The sequence below is a fragment of the Phyllostomus discolor genome, chromosome 2 (genome assembly GCF_004126475.2).
Source record: "Phyllostomus discolor isolate MPI-MPIP mPhyDis1 chromosome 2, mPhyDis1.pri.v3, whole genome shotgun sequence".
Classification (NCBI taxonomy): domain Eukaryota; kingdom Metazoa; phylum Chordata; class Mammalia; order Chiroptera; family Phyllostomidae; genus Phyllostomus; species Phyllostomus discolor.
Window position 1 is genome coordinate 183,842,016 of NC_040904.2, and position 22,898 is coordinate 183,864,913.

At 36.2% G+C, this 22,898-nt stretch overlaps 1 protein-coding gene across 6 annotated transcripts in view; it reads left to right on the forward strand.

Moving 5' to 3' along the window:
* The window catches only part of ABCC9 (ATP binding cassette subfamily C member 9), a 115,067-nt gene that overhangs the window by 25,073 nt on the left and 67,096 nt on the right, over positions 1–22,898 (forward strand). For all 6 annotated transcript variants that reach the window (XM_036019261.1, XM_028532451.2, XM_036019264.1 and 3 more), the window contains exons 9-16: positions 1,463–1,615; positions 2,117–2,272; positions 4,170–4,304; positions 6,121–6,283; positions 8,757–8,797; positions 9,758–9,900; positions 17,080–17,188; positions 21,649–21,756. In XM_036019261.1, coding sequence (XP_035875154.1) covers positions 1,463–1,615; positions 2,117–2,272; positions 4,170–4,304; positions 6,121–6,283; positions 8,757–8,797; positions 9,758–9,900; positions 17,080–17,188; positions 21,649–21,756 — 1,008 coding nt within the window. The remainder of the gene's footprint in view (positions 1–1,462; positions 1,616–2,116; positions 2,273–4,169; positions 4,305–6,120; positions 6,284–8,756; positions 8,798–9,757; positions 9,901–17,079; positions 17,189–21,648; positions 21,757–22,898) is intronic.

The window sequence follows — 22,898 nt, forward strand, 5'->3', positions numbered from 1 at the left end:
TTTTAATATAAGATATTTGCTGTTATAAATTTATAATCTCATATTTTCTGTTCTTAATAAAGGATACATCATCACAAATTTCCTGTTTCTTTCTAAGATGAGTTAATTTCCCTAGTTTCATAGATAGAAATGCTAGTACAGATGCATCGACTTTCCTTTTCAAGTTTCTCAATCTGTTTTCTTTCTACTCCCTCAATCTGATTTCCTGTCATTTTTTTAACCTATTGAAATGTTATGCATTTTCAAACCCTGCAGTAAATGCTGCCTTCTCAGTGAATCTTCTTTGGATTGTCCTCATTGGAATTTGACTTTCCTGTAACACGTTGTTTAATTCATGTTGGCACTTAACATAAATGCTATTTATAATGAAGCATGTTATTTATGGATACGCTTATCTCTCTAGGTTGAAAGCTTTTTAAACAGAATGACTGTGAACAGTCCATATTTGTGCCCACAATGCTTAGTCCAGTTCCTTGCGTACAATAGTGTTCAATTATTGACATTATTGAAGTGAAGCAGATATTTGTGAAGTAATCCCTACTACCTTATTACTTTTGTGGAGTAATCCCTACTACCTAATTACATACAGATATTTAAATTTCACATAAAATTCTTCTGTCGTCCCTCTCCCTTATGTATATTAGCCACACATTTGTCTGAGAAGAAACAGAACTTACAAATTTTATGTATCCCCATGAAAGATGAAGGGACCAGAAGTAGAATTTAATGGGTCTAAACCGTAAAAAATGAGGAGTGTTCATACTGACGTGATGTACTTATTTGAGTACTTATTTTCCTTCACTTCTAACATACAAATTATAATATGCCATTGTTACAAACAAAAAACAGCCGATTTTACTATAAGGTCATATTCCTACTAAAACAACTGCTTTCCTAAGTTTGTTTTTTTATCACTGGAAATGTCATGTAGGTAAAATCAATAGCCAAGTTATGTATTTTATAATCTAATTAATATAAACTAAGATATATGAAAATCAGAAACAGTCAATTCGGCAGAATTATTTTAAAATAATAAGGCTGCAGAAGTTGTATTTTTGTTTCATTGGCCTTGCTGACCAAGTGTCAGTTTTGTGGTTTTTACTTCTAAGTGAGTCTAAATTAACTTCTGTTACCAATATTACTAAGGTAGAATATATCTTTGCAGAAATATACTCAGATTTTTAACAAAATTAAAATGTATTTTTTTCCCTACCATCAGGCATTTCCAGCTGTTGTAATGATCAGTTTGGGATTTTATGCACTGAACTGATTTCTATTAGTTTTTGTGGATGTTACAAAAAAAAACCCAAATTGCCTTTCTGTGGCTCATTCCATGGATATACTATAAAGATACTGAGTTTTTAGTTCTAAAAATTATGTATCATTTAATAAATACAAACTACAACTGGTATATGAAAAGACCAATTTTAATTTATGTCTTTTTTTTTTCTTTTGGGACAAGTATTCAGAAATCCTCTCATCAAAGGAATTTCTTGAAAATGCTTATGTTCTAGCAGTTCTTCTTTTCTTGGCCCTTATTCTGCAAAGGACGTTTTTGCAGGCTTCATACTATGTAACCATAGAGACGGGCATTAACCTCCGTGGAGCTCTGCTGGTACGTACAAGCTTTGCATGATCTTTGGTTCTTTAAAATGCCACATACCAGCCAGTGACAGAAAGGGTAGTTGGGTTTGTTTTTGCTTTTGCATTTCATTTTCACATTGATATTATAACATCAACACTTCTAGGACCTACTTAATAAAAGAAACATAGAGCTAATTAATAAACCCACTGAATTTAAAAATAACCTTTAAGTAATATATTATATTAAGAAAAATATTTTGAAACTTTGCATTTACTTATCTCTGTTCTAGAGCTTATGATTAAATTTGAATGTATGTTTTGGTTATATCTCTAGAAAAGATAAGTTTGTATTTAGTTGAGAATTGGAAGTAACTATGCTAAAATGAAAATAATGGTGGACTTAAGATGGCATTATAGGTTTCTTCCCTTTTTAAAACAATTTTAAGTGTTATTTTAATGAAAATAAATATGTATAGTGTTGATCATTAAATTTAGAGCTTCAAATACATTTTCTTTTTTTTTTTTTTTGCAGGCCATGATATACAATAAAATCCTTAGACTTTCTACATCTAATTTATCCATGGGTGAGATGACCTTGGGACAGATTAATAACTTGGTTGCCATTGAAACCAATCAACTCATGTGGTTCTTGTTCCTGTGTCCCAATCTATGGGCCATGCCTGTTCAGGTAGATCAATATAAGTAAGATTCTCATTTGTAAAGGAAATCAAACAAAAGGAGTATAAGATACTTACCTCAGTAAAAGTTATACTTTTTGAATGTGCTGATGTTATATCTTTCTTATAGAGAAGGAAGCTGAGACTCAGAAATTCTATGACATAGGTTAATATAAAGGGATTTAGAATTATATTTATTGCTTGAGTTTAAATATTTGTTCTCTCCCTTTTTTGCATGTGTTTAACCCCTTAAAACATTTGTTTCTTTACCTGTAAAATGCAAATGATGATAGCATCTGCCTCGTAGAGTTGTTGGAATAGTCAATACTAAATAAGTTAATATGTGTAAAGTGTTTAGCACAGTGCCTAACATTTCATGGGCTCTCAAGAATTGTAAGTTATTATTGTTGCCCAAATTTATGCAAGTCACAGAGCCAAGCCTTGTTCTCTTTCATTTTGACCAGCTCCCCTATAGTATTTCTAAACTAGAGCAATTACTTTAACCCATTGCATAGTTTTAATTGCATAGTTGATATATTGCAAAATGTCAAACTTCATAAGGTAGTAGAAACACTAACAAACTGTAGAGCTATTTAGTTATTTCTGATGAAATAGCATTTCAGTAAAGACATGGGGTTTTTCCCCCTTGATCGCCAAAGAAATGAATTCAGTATTTTCCACTTTGTGATATTGAATATTTTTAATTATTTCAAGCTTTGCACCCTGTAAATGAAGCTTAAACTGTAGATCTTACTCAATAGTCTGTCATCTATATCCCTGTATACCCTATTTACCAAAGTGCATAAAATAATAAAGAAGATATGGTAGTTTCTATATTTATTGTTTGCCTTTTTACTTTCAAATGGAAATCCAAGTCAAATAAAAGTGTGTATCATACACAGTGCTTGGCACAATGTAGGATATCAGATATGTTTTGTTTCATCTTAGCAAAATGTACTTATACCTGGGTCAACTAGGTACCTTCCTATGTGGTAAAATTTAGTGCAGCAAAAATCCCCGCCTACATCTGAATGACTGCATGGTGGGTGACTTTAAGGAAATGTTTGTTTGGATTGGAATTCCCAAAGAGCCGAATTCGTTAGGCAGTTAACATATGCCATTGCCTCTAGAAGGCTACAATAAGCCGTTCTCCTTGACATGTAGGCGTAGGCGTGGGTTAAATGCCTTAACTACATGGGTACAGTTCATTAGGTAACATTTTGAGACATGGTAAGCTGAACTACTGGGAACATTTTTTCAGAAAAACAAAGGAAGAAGAAGAAAGTGACAAGCCAGAGAGTGTAGGCTAAGTCAGCCTGCCCTTGGCTTTAGGAAATAAACTTAAGGGCAGTGAGATAAGATGGGGTTCGAACTTCAGCATCTTCAGTTTTAGTTAGGTGGTGGCTTCTTCTTATTACATGATTTCTGGGGTCTCTGAGGAGGTGAAGAGCTCAGATTATTCCTTTCTGACCACAAACAACCATCCTGTACTCACATTATAATGTTGCCCTTACTTTCTCTCTTCCTCACCTTGGAAATCTAGTACATTTCCAAGAGAATGAGGAAAGTCAAATTTATGGTGAGTGACAACATTTTCAAGAAAAGTTTCATGTTGTTTCAAAAATTTGAAGACTGCTTTAGAAGGCCAGAAGCATTACGGGGTTGCTCTGCAACTTCATACAGTAAAGTGGTTTGACACCAGTTGTACAGATCATCATACTAAAAATAAATCTCTACTACGTAGCTTTCCCCACATAAATCACACTAAAATCCATTGTCATGGCTGAGTTGACTTCTAAATAAACTTAATGTAATAACTAAGAAATATTTTCACTTTAAAATGAGTCCTTTCATGCAGTGCCCCCACACCCCCATTAATTTTCCCTTTTCCGTGTGTTTCCTCCCCAGATCATAATGGGAGTGATCCTGCTCTATAATTTACTCGGGTCGAGCGCATTAGTCGGTGCAGCTGTCATTGTGCTCCTCGCGCCAATTCAGTACTTCATCGCCACAAAGTTGGCAGAGGCTCAGAAGAGCACTCTTGTAAGTACCGTCTTTGGGAAATGTCATTAGGAAAATCTCATGCTGTTTTATTTTTAAATTGTAGGAAATGAATACATACCACTCGGGATTATTTGGAAATCATTGTATTTCATTTCAGTTCTTACGCAGTGAATATGTATTTTCTGTACTACCAAGTAATTTTTAAAAGTGGTTTGAAATTTAAGACCTGATGATTTTTAGACTCAAAATACCAAAATCACAGTTCCTGATGTTTTTAAGTGCCATGAGGTAGTGAGGCTTTGGGTCTTCTTCTAGATCACTTGCCTAGAGAACATGCGTCAGTGTACTTTGAGGCCATTGGATGTCAGTTATCGACATGGAGAAATGAAGCAAGAAGCAAATAAAGGATCAGGTTTAGTGCTTCTGAAATTCAATTTCCATAGGGTTGAATCAAACCACATGATGATCTGTGGAGTTACACTGAAATGTTTCAGTGGCAGCTGCTCTGGCCGAATATGTTCATGCTCAACCTAGCAAGCAAGTAAAAGCCAAATTATTGACTCTTTTTTGGTTGCAATATGCCATGAAAATATTTTATTTGAGCAAGACTTGGCATCTTTTAAAGAAATATTTACAAATAATAAACTTGTTGACAGCATGCTTAGAAATAAAGTTTGAATAAATATGAGCAAAGTTGTCTATCTATAAATCAGGCATAAAATATAGGGATGCTGTCACTGATGGAATTGTTTCCCAAGGTGGCATTTGACAGTGACTAGCAAGCTGCATGCCACACAAGTGATTTCTATCACTTGTTTTCCTGCTGCCTCTGATGAGGTTATTCATTGTTTTTGTCTGAGCCTTCCACCCTCTGTCCCAGGACATGAATACAGAGAGATGTAGAAGAGGGCATGAAGTGGAGACACCACCACCCTCAGATGCTTTCACTTAGCCTTTCACCCAGCATTTATTTACTCATGAACAGTCATTTGATAGGCATTGAAGACCCTGGAAAGACACAAGGATGAATAAAAAAGAAGGCTATTTGCTTGTTTTGCTTCCCTCCAGCTACCTTTTGCCATTTTACAGCCCCTTTGATGCTTCACAGATCATATGGTGCCTTACTAGTCATTCTGAGCGAGTATTTGGTGGTAGAAGAAGCTGAAACAGTTAACCAAATTGAGGCTTTTGTATCTGCAACAAATCTCTTTACAGTTATTCCAAGTCAGTAGTAATCAGTAAATCTAATGTGGGCCTTAAACAAGAGCTTATAAAAAAGTACTATGTAGAAATCTCTTGAAGTTAAAGGTGATAGGCTTGGTTTCAATAATTGTATTGTAAAGACACAATGTGAACACACACAACAGTGTATCCTCACATTCCTGAATGAGAAGCAAGTGAACTTTTCTTAAATTCATTGTTTCTCTTCTAAATATGGGAGCTGATGCTGAGAGGAGAGTGAAATGATTTAGATACTAAAAGGGAGCCTTTGGAAGTCTATCAACCTCCCTCCTCACCAAAAAAAAAAAATATATGTATACACACACAATCAGTAGACAGTCAAGAAAATCATGTCAGATTGTCAAGAAACTGCTTTTACTTAAACCAAAGCAACAGATACATAAAAGTTGTCAGGTGGGAAGAAATCTGAGGTCATCTGATTCAACTCTTCATTTCAAAGTGGGAGACTAAAGCCCTGAGAGTTCACTTCTCCCAGGTGGTTCACAGCCGTAATAATTAGTGGGAGAACCATGCAGCAATCAAGGTCACCATCATCGCTGTCTATCACATAGCTCTGCCTCTTTGATTCACTTGGATATAGCTTGCATTGTGTTTTTATTTTGTTGTTTTATAGGATTATTCCACCGAGAGACTGAAGAAAACAAATGAAATATTGAAAGGCATCAAACTTCTAAAGTTGTATGCCTGGGAGCACATCTTTTGCAAAAGTGTGGAAGAAACAAGAATGAAAGAACTATCCAGTCTCAAAACCTTTGCCCTTTATACATCACTCTCCAGTAAGTTGCTTTTGCTCTAAGGACTGCCAAAAAATAAAGATAAAGATTCATCGTCTGTTTAGTTTTAATTGAGACATTCTAGTCATCAGAGGAAGCCCATTTATTTTCCATGTATGTACTGTCTGATAGCTACTGGCCCCATGAGACAATTAAAATTAAAGAGTAAAGTTAGCACAGGCTTAGAATCAAGTAGACCTGAGTTTGATTCTTTGCAAGTTGTGATCCTTTGCCACGTTACTTTACATCTGAAATCCTGGGTTTCTTCATCTGTAAGATGGGGATGGCGATGGCAGTGGTATAGGCGATTGAAACCCTCTTATCAGTTACAGTTAGGAAGGATGGGGTTTTTCAGTAAAAATCTGTGTGTATAAATTCATTTGATTGTATTTACTATTGACTATCTTATTCCCAAAGGCCTTTAAAAATTACCTGCAGTTGTCTTGCCTGACTCTTTGGAGCTTATGATGTTACATTTTCTTAAAGATTGTATTTGAAGTGCCATTTTTGAATATTGAGGAGAAATAATGTCGACATTTCCAAGGGAAAGAAACCAAATTACATTCATGTAAAACCTTCTTTTCCAATAATACATTTTCAAGAACTTTTAAATACAGAGCACATTTATCCTCAACTCTAATTTTTCAAAAATAATTATTACAAAAATTGGGTTTGTTCTGAAAGAGTGACACTAAGTATGCTCAAGAATAATGAGTTCATTAGTACAATTATTATGAACTTAGCCAAAATACTGCCATTAATATTTGATTTGGTTTATGTGTCAGTTTTGTTCATCTCTATTGTCCCCAAGACTTTTAACAACTTACAGTTTTGGAGGTTTATATATTGTTTTCTCTTTAATTCTAAATGAGTCTTTAGAGATAATAAACACTTCTTTTGTGAAATGATGCAGAGAAAATATTTGGTGTATATAGCTCATTATTTTAGCCCTAATATTTTAGAAAGGAAATCGGAATTTGTCTTCCAGCTGTGCCCCACTACTAATATGGTGTCAAAATGCTAGAGGATGAAATGATGATTATCCACTTACATATATAATAAAGCTTAAAGCTGGCCCCCACAATACATTCCTCTCTGCAATGGATTGAAATTCTCATAGGGAGGATGGATGCAGCCAGAAATAATGATCTGAATGATGATGAAACTACTTCTGCTACTGCTAACAACAAAAATATATTCAGATACTCAACCAATTATTGCCATGAGTGGCTTTACATATATCATCTCATTTAATCCTTGCAATGACCCAATAAAATAGTTTCTATTAACTCAATTTAAAAAATTTAAAGGTTGAGTTGGAGAGAGCTTAAGTAACTTGAACTTCTGCCGAATCATCCCACTACTAAAAAGCAGGGGTGGGTTGTTAACCCAGTTTGTCTTCGGACATGAGATTTTGGGGACACACAAGGTCATCATAGTGTCAGGGGAAAAAGTCACAAAGGTAAAAGTACATGATGATGTATTTGTGATAGGCAGCAGAAATTCATGAGTCGTGGGTGGAATGTTCAAGTTAGACCATTTTCAAGTTTTATGATTTGGGTAGGTACTATGTTCTTGGTGGTTAAGAACTTGAACTAAACCACATCTGGACCTGCAAAAGTGCCAGCTGATTCTGTGTTCACTGGCAGGGACAGTTCACGAGAGTGGATCATGAGAGCTGACGATGATTTTGGGGGTGGACTCTCTCCTGATGTCAAGAAAACCAGGTTTTAGTTCTCATTCTGCCATTGTCTGGCTCTGTTAACAATAACTCATTTTAATCCTTTGGTCCTCAGCCCTTAAAATGCTGTGCTTTATAAGAAATATAATTACAAATCATCAACTTGGCTTTTCATTTGTACTACAACTTCCAAATCCTAGTATTTTAGCCTAGAGTATAAGTTTTTCTTGTTTCACCTATGCTTATCATGTTTCCCAAATGATAGTGCAGTATATTCCTGGAGAGATATTTAAGCAAGCAGAGGGTCCAGGGTATAAAGTTATTAAGCAAAAGGTCACTGAGTGAAAATTAATGTCACTGTTGAAGAACTTGAAATGATATCAAATTTTTGTTTTTAATCTGTACAATAACTCAATTTTCATATATTCTTGTTAGCTTTGTAGACCAAACAAAATACAGATTGTAAATACTCTCAACATTTGTTAAATTCTAATGTTTTGCATCATTCAAGGGTTATTTTATGTGAATTTTGCTCTTTGTAACAAATCACAAAGAATATTTTTTTTCAATAAGGGAAAACATTTTCTGGTTAAGACTAATGGGTAGGAGCTCATACAACTGCAAACAAGAAAATACCCACTGGGAAATGTTTACAGACTCCGGACAAGATGTTATTTAATGCGCTTGGTCCTTCCTGTCCTCAAGGAAAGTTAAAGTAATAATTGATGACTAATTAAAGTTACTGAAAATGTTTCACAGTTCAGTGACACTAATGTATTGCATTTCTTTCCACAGTCTTCATGAATGCAGCGATTCCCATAGCAGCCGTTCTCGCTGTAAGGCATTTTTTCTTCCTTTTAGACGTAGGATGAAGTCAGTGTTTAGAAATGATTTATGAACACGAATGTGTGGGTGGTAATAAATATTACCTCACCTGTGCCAGTTTTTTCTTAGCAATCTCCGTTGCAATAGTTCTAGTCCACGGTTTCTCAACTGTGGCACTTCAGGACATTTTGGCTCAGAGAATTCTTTGTTGTAAGGGCCTGGTTTGAGTATTAGGATGTTTAACAGCATCCCTGGCTTCTACCTATTAGACGCCAGCAGAATCCTCTTCCTCACCCACCCCCACACCCCCCAGTCCAAGGCATGACAATCAAAAATATCCCGAAACATGGCCAAATGTGCCCTGGGAGCAGCTTTACCCGTAGTTGCAAGCTCACTGCTCTGATCCCCATAACCTGGTTCCCAGACATTCTTACAACAGGATGGTGTAAGCTCAATAACCAGGAAATGTTAAATAATTACATTATATTTCAAACATATTACAAACCCAAGAGCTAATAGTATATTTAGAAATATAAATACGTCTGCATTGGACCCCAATGTTGGCAGTTTTAGCAAAGGTCCACAATAAGGACCTGAAAACAATGGAATGTTTTCTTTTTCTCTCAGAAAATGTAGTTTTGGTTGCAAAGATCCTGGCTGGTTGTTAAGAACTCTGGTTCCTCCTCACTGTTCCTCTCCCTACTGGGCAATTTAACAGATGTCAATTTACTAATTTGTAAACAGAATCTGGTTTGCCCTTCTCATGTGTTTGCTGCTAGAATGAATGTAAACCATTAAGTATTCTACCAATGGCAAGTATATTTTTCATAGGAAGTACTTTGGGGGCTGTAACTGTTTTCATAGTTGCATCGGACATCTCGGCAGGGCAGGACATACTAGGTCTGTAAAGTCGCATGCAAGCATTTGTGCAGGTTTCTCCAGCTTTCTGAAGAAACCCTTTCTCTGTGCAGACGTTTGTGACCCACGCGTATGCCAGCGGGAATAGCCTGAAACCTGCGGAGGCCTTTGCTTCGCTGTCTCTCTTTCACATCCTGGTCACCCCGTTGTTCCTGCTGTCCACCGTGGTCAGGTTTGCAGTGAAAGCCATCATAAGGTACGCCCTGGAGTGTTTGGATTTCTTTGCTTGGTGACAAAAAAAACATGCTCATAGTAGTAAATTCAAAAAATTGTAAAAAGAACAGCAAAATTACTGTCCAGAGATAACCATGGTTAAAATGTTTGGTATGCTGACTTTTATTATTTTATTCATTTCATATAAAAATAATTATTCTAAAATAGAATCTTGAATGTATGTAGTTTTTGACTCTTGTTTTACTTATGGTTTTTATTATTTTCTCCCTCATTTTGATCATTACCCATGTTTACTGGCTATGTGACATTTATTATAATTTATTTATTGACTACCTGCTTATTGGGTATTTGGAGTGTTTTGTTTTCTCCCTAACATAAATAATATATATATAACATTGAGGTAAACAACTTTGTTTACCTTCTGATTATTTTCTTAAGTTAGATTAGAAGTGGGATACTTGTATTAATAGTATGGACATTTTTAAGGTCCTTGATAAATATGCCTGTGTTGTTTTCCATTGAAGGAGTGGGTCAAAAGGTGCACGTATTTGTATGATTTTTTATGATTGGGGTCATGTTTTGCGGTGAAGGTGAATCAGCTTATGCCTCAGTAACATTAACATATAACACTGTAATCTAAAAAAAGAATTCCAGGCTCACAGTTTTTGCAAAAGGAAAGACTTGATAACAGCTCAGTGTTTTGTTCATTTTAAATGTGCTTCTATAGTGTTGCTGCCCAGTGTAGACTTGTCTCAGACTCACCATGGTTCACAGTGCACAACTACGGCAATAGATATATGATCATGACCATTTCCCCACCATTTTTACTCATATTATATAATACATGTTACCAAACTACATATGTTATATGTCAGTGTATGTGCCATAGTCTACCATGCATTAGTCCTTATTATAAACAAGACCATCTTCTTAAAGTAGTATTTTGCTTTTTTACCACAAGATCTTGTAAACTTTATAGATCATCAGTGTATTTATATCTGGCCTTTGAAAGAAATGCCAAGACGTTGCAATACCAAAGGAAAATTGGAAAAAACTGTGGTCTTAAATGTACAGAGTATGGTGTTAGCATTGACAGCAATGCAGAACATCTTTTGTAATGTCTTTTAAAATCAGCTAATTTTTCCCCATGTCTATATATTACTAAGAAAAGTAATATTTAAAATATAATCTTGGGTTTTAGGCAATAATTTATATTGGCTTAACCACATCTTTATACTAAATAACTTTAAAATGTGTAAATATTATCCTATTATAAAACAAGTGCTGATTGGTTACAATAGTATCATAACGTGATTTCAGTCCCATCCTGTAAATATGCTATTAATAGCCAATTCTGGAGCTGAGTTTAAAGCTCAGGCCTTCCGGCCTCATCTGCCCTAACTTTCTTTTCTTATTGTTCTGCCTTTTGAAACACTTGCACAGATCACTGACTGCTTTTTGTAGCACCACTTCCAAATTAGGCAGTGCTCTGGAAGGGAAGCTACTTCAAACACTAAAATTGATAAATGGCCAGAGTCTGCTATTTTGGTCCTTATTTTCATTTTCTCCATTTAATAGCTGTCCCTCTCACAGTTGTGTTTTAAGTTGAAATTTGACTTTGTACTGCTCTCAGTGAAGACAGAAAGCGGTTGATAACTTACACTGGATATACTCTGAAATCAGGAGGTGACACAGCGCCGAAAGGATGTTAAGAGTTGATATGAAAATCAAAAAAGGAAAAACCAAAAAATCTAGTAGTGTCTTCAAGTCCACAGCATAAAATCGTGCTGTAGTAAATCCTGGTTAGTTTGAGGGTTGATACTATTTCCTGTGTATTTCTGCGTAGTACTCTCTCTTCCCGATGTCCCGGGGAAAAGGCATTTGCCAGTTTGATAAAGACCAGTCTGTTTTCAGGGCTCAGCTCCAGATTTCCCAAGCCATAGGCCAAATGGAGTCTGCTTACAAAAACTTCTCTAAAATGAATTTCCGTGGTTGATTTGTGGGTCCTACAGAGATGAGCAGTCAACAGAGAGGCCAGTGCTTTTTCCCATTGCGTGCTGGTTCTGGGAACCCAGTTGAGCACTTTCCCATTGTTGACTGACTGGGCTCGGCATATTCTGTGCCTGGGAACCCGTGATCAATCTTCGATGCCAGTTGGCCCACAGCAGCCTGTTTATAATCAGAGACTTAGGTCAGCTGGTTTTGAAGCTTCGTCTTTAGGACTGTGGAAGTCGTCAGTTCTTCGTGCATTCTTAAATGCATTCAGAAATTTGGTGGGTTAGAGTGGGGTGCAGCATACTCCCCAACTGTGTTACCCATATGTGTAAGAGACTTATAAACATCTCTACTGTAGGAAATTTCCATGCCACGTAAAATTCTTTGCTATGGGGGAGTTCTGTGCTTTCCTTTAAAAATGTTTAGCTTGTTAGACAAAATTTCTTCACATTGCTCAATGGGTGACCCCATGGATACATAATAAAATGGGAGAGAGAGGCACTTACGTTCCAGGTCATCTCCTCATGACCCCTGGACTCCATAGCATTTGAGCTCTCTGGACATTTTATAATGATATGTTCCAGTCTACATTTGCAAAACAGAGCGAGATGTGAAGAAAAGTATTATCTTAAATAAATCATTTGAATAAGAGTGATTTTTCAGGATGTTCTCCTCAGTTCTCCACTTTGTTGTATTTATAAGAAAGTAATTTATGTGTTTTGCTCTTCTAGAGGAAACTTGAAGTTCATATGTTGCATCCTTCATAAATAATTTGAGTTTAGGTTCCTGTTATTTGATGTATAATGCAACATCTAGGTCCAAAGATGTTATTTGCCAAGGGAAAAATGAGCAAAAAGAATATTCTGCTTTGTGGAAAATAACTTTGTGTCTCTTGTCTCAAGTACCTCCTAAAGGAATGTATGCTTGGCTTGTCTATTGCAATTGCCTTTAATCAAGTAAATTGTTACTGATACTTTTTGTAGAGCAGATATCCACTTTGATCTGGTGCCTATTTTACAAAAACATCAGGAAAAATTACAAGAAAAACATGTAACTGTCAGTCACAAAAAGAATTATTCCCAACTAATGCGATACCTATACAAGGTTACTCAAGCTGTGTGTAAGAACTCAAAGGGAAACTTGAAAAATGAGAAAATAACAGGTGTAATTAAAACCTTAAATATGTTTGTAAATTATCTAAATATATGAGAAATTAATAAAATACTGACTAATAAAGATAATGGAAGCAGGATAGAAAACTGATCTCAAATGTACCTGCTTGTAAACCCAGGCACTGCCATGGAACACTCATTGTTTAACCTCACATTCATTAGTGTCTCTGTATCTCAACTTCCTCACTTATCAGATGGGCACAGTAAGAGCTCCTGCTTATGGAGGTTGAGGGAATTAAGGAGATAATACATGAAAAGTATATTTTTAAAAATCCCCATTTTACCAATTCACCAACATCTTACTAATTTTCATTCCATACCTCAGAGAGAGATTTCTGTAGGTCTACATGCATTTGTTAACACTTTGGGTGCATTGCTGGGCACTAGGGATTGCGAAGAGGATCCCTAGTAGGGATTGCAGCCCCACATGGGGAACATTGAACGTCATCAAAAGAGGAGGCAGATAGTCTGGTCAGTGAAGGTTTAAAGGAGACAGTGGATCCCTTGTGGGATCTTAAAAAAATTAGTAAGACTCAGTTATTTGAAGAAAAAGAAAAAAAACATGTTCTATGTAAGGAAGCAACATAAGCAAGAGGAAAAGGTGGATAAGTAGGTCTCAGTATATTTAGTGCAGTGAAAGTGGTTGAGTGTAGTTGAGGAAACAATCTGATGTGGAGAGAGGGGATCAGGCTTGCAGATGATGCTAAGGATGCTAAAAGGCAAGGGGTGTCATTTGTTATTTTAAAAAAAGAATTGTTGTGTGAACAGATTTGGGTTTTTTAAATATAAGCCTGGCAGCATGGTGGAAATTACTTCACCCTTGGTCAGGATTCATGCATTTGTCGTAATTGTTTTTCCTCTGATTTCTGAAAGGACCTCATATGAACAGGAAATGCTTTTAGTATGACCCATTTATTCATTCACCAGACATTTCTTGAGGAACTATTATGCTATATCTTTGGCATAGGTAGATTCTGAAGATGAAAATTGCTCTTAAGGTTCTCACAGTCTAATGGGACAGATGGACAATAAACAAACAATGACAAAACAGCAGTGCAGGGAACCCTCAGCCAGAAAGCCTAGAATGAAGGAAGCAGGGGAGGGGCAAGGAAGAGGAAATTCAGGGAAGGGTTAGTGTTGGGTCCTCCAGTGTTCATTGTAATTGGTGTTCCGAATGGGGAGTGTTATAAAGACAGAAGAAAGCTCTCCCATACGCCAAGTATGCTCAGAGACCTTGTTTCTCCTTATTCAGCAGTAATGGAGCTCAGCAATTCCATAAAATCTTCAGTAAGATTTGCATGTGTACTAGAAAAGTAAAGTGGAGAATTCAACCAACTGACTTTACTTAAGTGCCTGAATCATTGATTTATTCCTTCTTTGATTTATTCAACAAACATTCTTGAGTAATGTGCGCCAGGAGCTGCTGGACTTAGAGTTACTGAGGCAAATGAGCTTAGCCCTGTACTTTCCTTGTGAAGGAGGACATAGTGTGAGATCGTATGAGGTAGTCCTTTGATTGATGAAGCTGTGCTTCTTAAAATCCAGTGTCTTCAAAACATTAGGAACAGAATGACAATTAAAATCTATAAAAGTAAAGAAAGTCTTTTACTACTACTTTTAAGGTATAGCTTAAATGTCCTCATCACAAAAAACAATTTTGTAATTGTGTATGGTGATGGATGTAACTAGACTTGTAGGATAATTTTGAAATATACAGAAATATCACATTATTATGTTGTACACCTGAAGCTAATATAACATTACATATCAGTCGTACTTCAATTAAAAAATAAAGAGAATAATGCCATGTACAATGAGTAAAATGCCATTGCATAAGGCATTTCTAATGGTCAGGCTTTGCTGCAAAGACTCAAAAAGGGTACACAGATGGAAGCTCTTTTTCTTTTGGGGGTCTGAAATTCTTTTTCTGAAGTTGGAGTGAAATACATAATAACATAAATTGACCATTTAAACTGTTTTAAGTGTACAGTTCAGTGGCATTAAGTACATTTACACTGTTGTGCAGTCATCAGCACTGTGCATCTCCAGACCTTTTTACCTCCTCAGACCTTTTTGAGGTCAGACCTTTTTGACCTCCTAGAGATCAAAACTCTACACTCATTAAACGATAACTTCCCACTCACCTCTCTCTCTAGTCCCTGGTGACCACCACTGACTTTCTGTTTCTGTGAATTTGACTATTCTAGGTATCTCATACAAGTGGAATCATACAACAATTGGTTTGTGTGTGTGTGTGTGCCTGGCTAATTTTACTTAGGATAGTATCTTCAAGGTTTATCTATGTTTCTACAACAGTAATATGTTTAACTGAGTCAAGAATTCCAAAAATGGACAACAGGATAGGGATTGATTGGAGGAGCGTGGGGTAGGTGGGGTGGGGTACAGCAATGGGGCAAATTGGGACAGTTGTAATTGAACAACAATAGAAGAAAAAAGAGAATTCTGGAACTATGGTGCAGCCACTGTGGGGAAGTATGGCGGTTCCTCAAAAAATATCACATAGGATTATCATATCATGCAGCAATTCCACTTCTGGGTATATACCCAAAAGAATTAAAAGTAGGGGCTTGAATAGATATTTGTACACCTGAGTTCATGGCAGCGTTATTCACAATAGCCAGAAGGTGGAAACAACCCAAGTGTCCATAAATGGATGAATAAATAAACAAATTGTGGCATATATGTACAATGGAATATTATTCAGCCAAAGGTCTTCTTAAACAATTACCTCTTTTTAGTTGCCTGAAAATATAATTTGGAAGTTAATATTAGATTGTCCCAATGAATTTTATCTACCTTTATGTTTTCAATGGAAGGAAGTAGCATGTAAGGATATAGGGCTGGAAGTTCATGGGCAAAAGACTGAATTAAATTTAGTTTTCTTCAATTTACTCTCTGCCACAAAATCAAACTAGTCAGACCTATCTGGAAGCACTTAACTTGACTATAACCTCAAATGCAAAAAATTAAAAGGAAACTGTTTCAAATATATGTTTTCTAGTATCTTACCAAAGGCAGTGTCTTCGCTGTGATTGAAGCTGCATGTGCTGAGCTAGTTTGTCCCATTCTAGAATGCTAAAAGGGACATTTCTTTTGCAACTTCACAGTTTTCTGTAGTGTATTATTTTATTGATAGGAGGATGTTGTCAAATCATGTTGCTATTTTCTGTGACTCTGTTTTTGCTTGTAATCCTGTGTCATTGGTTTGAAAAGTTAGAAAGGGAGGGACAGGAGGACCAAGTTTTGTGCCCAGCCTAAGGAGACCATAATAAACAGTGTTTGCAAACCAGCCTTCTGGAGCAGGGCTTCTCACACTGTAATGTGCTTATGAAGTCTCTCCAGATCTTGTTGAAATGTATATATTGATTAAGTAGATCTTGGGTGGAACCTGAGATTCTCTGTTTCTAGTCAAATTGCAGGTAAGGCTGATGCAGCTGGTCCTTGGCCAACACTTTAAATACCTGCTCTCTAGAGGGCCCTCTCCTTACCAGGTGCAGCAAATACGTGTAATGTGTAGTGCTTAAGCCAGAGAGCACAGTGCCTGTGGACCCCAGATCTGTGTGTTCACACCAAATGCTGTTAGATTGCTTACCTTCTCTGAATCTTATTTCTCCTCATTTGTTAAAGTGGCATAATGAGTACTTCCCTCATTGTATTATTATTTTTAACCACCCTGTTTCAAGTTCCTCTCCAACTCTACTATTTTTGACAATGAATACAATTGCAAAAAAATAGTGCAAAAGAAATTTGACTAATTTAAGGTACCTGAATGGCTCTGGTTTTTCTGAGGTTTTTCCTGCTTTTACCACTAAAAGTTCTAGTTCCTGGGAGTCCATCATTCCTGAGCAATTTAGGATGCTTGTTCATTTGAGCTAAACTTCCAGCTTGTCTTGAGACATGATGCTCAGAGCTGCTTGCTCAACAGGGTAATGAGAGGGGAAGAGTTTATGTAAGTCCAGCTTCGTTGTCTGTAGTCTTATTTTTAACCCTCTATGTTTATTTGCTTTCTGCAGCGTTCAAAAGTTGAATGAGTTTCTCTTGAGTGATGAGATTGGTGATGACAGCTGGCGAACTGGTGAAGGCTCTCTTCCTTTTGAGTCCTGTAAGAAACACACTGGAGTCGTAAGTGCTTTTTCTTGTCAATAGAAACTGTGAATAGGGAATAGCCCCTAGAATGGATGACTTAAAATGGGTGCAATTGGAAGAAATTGTAAGCTTTACTTTCATCTATATGAAGAATGATTGTTACCCGCTTCTACAACAAACCTCACAAATCTAAAATCATCAATAAATGTATAAGGCTTGTCTTTATAAATCATCAAAGGATTATCCCAAGAGACTTAACACATTTTATAACCATCTATTTTTTATGTTTCAAATACACTTGACACTCAATATTATATTAGTTTCAGGTGTACAGCATAATGGTTAGACATTTATATAACTTACAAAGTGATCCCCTGATAAGTCTAGTAACCACCTGGCCCCATACGTAGTTCTTACAATATTGTTGATTGTACTTCCTATGCTGTACTTTATATCACCAAGGCAGCACCTGTTTGATTCAAGCAGAAAGTAGGAGGTTGTACAACCAGGCTTTAGCTAAGAATAATATAAAGTCAGCTTATAACTCATGTACCATATTCTTATAGTATTTTTTGGCTATATTATACTTTTTAATTGAAAAAGTGCTTTCTGATGCATTGTCTTTTGACTTACCTGTTTTTATTTTTCAGATTAGTATGTTCACTTTGCATGTCATATGGCTTGAATAAAGTCAGAAAATTAGGAAGTGACAGAGCCAGAATTAAAATTGAATGAATTTTATTCACCTATTGCACCATTTTACCCACCTACTGTACAAATACTTACTCAGGATATATCAATAAATGGGGGCTGGAAATACAGTCAATATTATTTTGTCATGTATTACATGTAATTTGACATGGATTATGTACTGTATTTGCCTGTGTCTCCAGACTTATTGACTACCCTGTACTTCATGCCAGGTCCTATAGATGTAGCAGTGACCAAGGCAGAGAGGATCCTTCTTGTCACAGAGTTTGCTTCCTTGAGGCAGGAGTCAGATGAAAAACAAGTGAAAAATGAGATAACTTTGCTGTAGAAAGAAAATAAAAATGTGTATAGAGAGTGATTGGGATACTCAAAGCAGGGTGGTCATTTCCCAAGAGATCCCTTCAAGAAGCTGACATTTGAACTGATAACTGAATGAAGAGTAGGTATTTGGGCCACAGCAATCTGGGAAGGGAGCATTTCAGGCACAGAACTAGCAAATGCAAAGACCCTGAGATGAGAAATAATTTGATGTGTTTAAGAAACAGGAGCACTATGGTGGAGCCTGGTGAAGAAGGGAGAGAAAGGACAAAATAAGAACAAGGATTAAGGGTCTTATAGATCATGGAAAGAATCTGCATCTTATTACCATACAACAGGAAACCACTGGAGAGCTTCAAAGTAGGCACTGATATAATTTTGTTTATATTTTTAAAATGCCACTTTAGCTACTGGGTGGAAAGTAGTCAGTCAGTGGGGATAAGCATTGAACAGATAGATCATTAAAGAGGTTGTTATAACATAGGCAAGAAACGATGGTTAGAATTAGTTTTTATTACAATTTCAGTGGACATTGTGAGGAAGTGATCAAATTCAACATACATTTTTTTTAGGTTGAGCTGACAAAGACTTGCTAGTAGATCAGATGGCAGGGATAAGGGGAAAAGAGGACTCGAGGATGTCAGGTTATTGGCTTGACTGCTGGGTAGATGGAACCATTAACTGATATAGGGAGGCTGAGAAATAAGTAGGTTTATATTGAGGTGGAATCAAGAGGTATATTTTGCACCTAATAATCTTGAGATATATATTGACATCCAAGAAGAGAAATCAACCATTAAATAATAGTATTTAAAACAATAGAACTCAGTAGAATTCTTGAGAGGTGTATAAAAAATTATTGTCTTAAAAGTAATATGTATACTTTATAAGAGTAAAATAGAAAGATTTTATTCTAAAATGAGTTTTGTTAATATTATTCATGTTACTGTTAGAAAAAAATATGAATGCACTTACCATTTATGTAACCTCCCCAAAAAACAAAACCCTATAATGTGCAATCTCCTGACTGGAATTGATTGAGGCTTGGAAAGCCTTTATCAGAAGTCATTCAATATTAAATTTTTCTTTACATCATGTTTAACAATACTGAAAACACTTAAGATGAGCATTTGGCTATATTTAGGTTGTTTTTTTAATTTTGCTTTTCCGAAGTTATTTTTACTCTCTGTTAAGGGATTTCATGGAGCAGGGGGAGTTTTTTTCTGAGGAGGAATGACCACCAGAGCTTATGGACATAATGTCACAGTGCCTCCAAGTGCTCGATTGTTGTTTGGACAAGGACACAGAGACAACAACACGCTGTAGAGTGTCTACACTTTGAGGCAGCAGGAAAGTCAAGGATTTGATTAGGACCAGCCTTGTCATACTTTGGATGGCAGGCAATGACCAAAGAACTTACTGTGTCAGGTTTCCAATACTGCCTGTGATCTTTCAGAGATGTGAAGATGAGCAGAGTGAGATGACCTCGAGAAAGGGGATGGAGGAGGTCAAGATTGTGGAGTCAAGGAAATCTGAAGAATCTTTTGTAGGAGATGAAGATTAGAGGAAATATTGAACTAAGAAAAGATTTTTGGAAGGAAAAAAGAATCCCCTTCAAATGCATCCAATATCTTCAGGGTTATTGAAACCAGACTGGACTTCTGATGTCTTTCAGGGTCATTCATCACTGCTGATGGGCCAAACCACAAACGACAAACTTTTTAAAATGGAGTGAAAAAAGCTGTGCATTTGAAAATAACACTAATGGAGACTCCATCTTGAGAGCGCTTAAGATGCTATGTCTGTAAAAGCTTAGAGTTAAGTGGTTTTGGCTGTAGAATCTCCATGGAGAATTAGTGACATTCTAGAGCCAAAGTCTCTTCAAATTACATCTGTGGAACTCCAACTCAAATCTCTGTCAACACATCTCCTCCTCCCACCCTCTCCTTAGTTTTGTGAAGAACATGAAGTCATTCCTTTTGGATCTCTGGGGGCAGTACTACTATAGAATTACTCTAGAAGACATTGAATATATGTGCTGGCATAGACCTGTCTTGTGTGGAAAATATACTTAGCTTAAATGTTAGTGACTTTCTGCAGCATCTTATACAATGTACTTCCAGGGTCATCTGTGAGGCTGTCAGAAGAAAAACAAAACTGAAATAAAATTTCACAGATACTCTTTTACTTTTTCAGTTGAAATACATTAAGTATTTTCTCTGTGACAGAACCACTGGTAGTTTTTTTAGTGACTTTTTAATCTATGAAATTATTTGTATGCAGCCTATTTCATTGTGTGATATTCAGTTGATACACCAATTGGTGGAAATTGGAAGAACAATATCTTGTTTGGATTAAGTTACTGGTTATTTGAGTACATTTCTAATTCTGATAGTAGAGTTCAATGGATATTTCAAAAAGCTAAACCTATAATTCCAGGCAAAAAAAAAGTTTCACAATTCTAGAACCCTTTGCTTTTATAGATAATTATCAGTTTTAAAGTGTATTAATATTTAGTCTCACAATCTCCATAAAGCAAGTAAAACAGATAATTATTTATGTTGAAATACCTGCTCATTTGGTCCTTAGGACAAAGTTTGAGCTTTTAAACTTTTCTATATTAGAGGCTTACAAAATTGAATTTTCTACCTTCTCTTTAGCCATTTGTCTTTATCCCCTGAAATTAAACTCAAAATTGGAAAATAACAAACTTCTAGTTATGACCTAAGTTCATTAGAAGTATCTGAAGACTCTCCAGTTTCTGCCGGCATGTTCTTTATTACAGATGCTGTGGTCCGTTGACTGGAAACAATGCTCTAACATCTGAGAAAGACTAGATTGTTTTACAATGCTTGTGGATCTCCTTATGAAATGATACATGTTTGGTCAAACATATCCTAGATCTTTATGCTTTTTCTTCCTCCACACTAGGTCCTCAAGTGATGTTAGCCCGATCTGACTTAAGTGAGTGGATGAGAGTCAAAATTCTCATGATTCAGAGTATAATAAAAAAGATACTGTTAGAACATTTACAGGCTCAATGGCCTAACAAGTGGAATCGGGTTTAACCTGAATTAGTCTGTGTACCTTTTGACACAACACATGTTTTGTTTTGTTTTTATTGCCTGGGTATGTTCACCCAGATTGCTGGAGAAAAAATATCTAAATCTAGTTTGGGGGTTGGCACTTCAACCTCCATTGTTTGCAAGTAGCGTAGCCTATCTTCGTATTTTCCTTTTTCTTAAAAAGCTGTGAATTAGATTTAAAATTGTTGCAGAACACATTTTTGTTATCATTTGCGGAGGTTTTTTTTTTTTGAGGAAACCATTGAAATAGTTTAAATATGACATTTATTTTACGTGTTTCTTTTTCTTGGAATTCAAGTGGAGAAGGAGCAAAGTGAGTTCAGTAAAACCTGAATTTTTTCATAAAACTTCAATTTGTGTTCTTTTCCATTTGGAATGCAGCAGCCGAAAACTATAAACAGGAAACAGCCTGGGAGATATCACCTGGACAGCTATGAGCAATCAACAAGACGTCTACGTCCTGCGGAGACCGAGGATATTGCCATAAAGGTTATTTGCTTCCTGGATTCTTACATGAATAGAAACATTTAAGCTACTATTTTATGGTGAAGCTCAGCAAACGTGTCCTGAAATGTGTCTTTAAAGTCTCTTTACAATGATCACTAATCCTTATAACATTTTTAAAAAGATATCCTGATGAGTTCTTCCTTACCTTCCAACTGCAGTTTTGCCTCAGCAGTGTGTTTCAATAGCTTGAGAAGGAGCCTTTCTTCTGAATCTGCTTTAGAAGCTAGTATCTAATGGAATTCCTCTCATACTCATGTTTGTCTACCAAGTAAATTGATTTATAGAGAATACCAATATTATAAACCCAATTTTTAAGGAAATAAATGAAATAATAATTGTCTTCAACCAGGAAAAGTTTATACCGTGCTGTGTGCATTCACCCAAGTTTCCAATATTGCCTTTGGTTAATGTTATACTCAGCCTTTGGTATGCTCGCCAGCACGTGTGGTTTTGTAAACAGGTCACCAGAGAAACACAGGCTGAGGACTGATAGTTGGAATAAGCCCCAGGGAAGGGTCAGTGCTGTGCAAGGAGTGGAATACATGCTTGCAGCAGCCAAAAGCCTCTGGACTTCGGAGCCACAGTAGTCCAGGAAACTAGCCCTTGAAAACTCGCTGCTTTAGCTGCTTCTGACTATCTAACTTCCTTCACTGCCCATCCAATCAAAGAGTGAGAGAGGCTTCATGGATTGTAGAGTATAGAGCCAAGAGCTACACTTAATTCTTCTCTCATTCCTTTTACCTGGCACAATACCTGTCCTACAATATGCTTACTATTGGAGCTAACGTGTTAGTGGGTGGAATAAACCTCTGATAGCTCCACCTCTGCCATTAATTTGATGTGTGACTTTGGGGAAAATTACTTTTCCTCTCTGACCCATGGTCTGCCCATCTTGAGTTGGAGATGCCCTCTTAGTATGTTTGTGTTGAGGATAAAATATGTCACCTGTGAATTTTAAAGAGTTATAGTGATTCTTAACATTGGGTGTACCTTCGAATAACCTACAGATGTTTAAATATATATATATATAATATATGGATATCATTTAAAAAATAATTCTAGTAATTTTCTAGGCAATTATAATGTATAAATAGGGTGTGAACTACTAGGCTATGAAAAAGTAG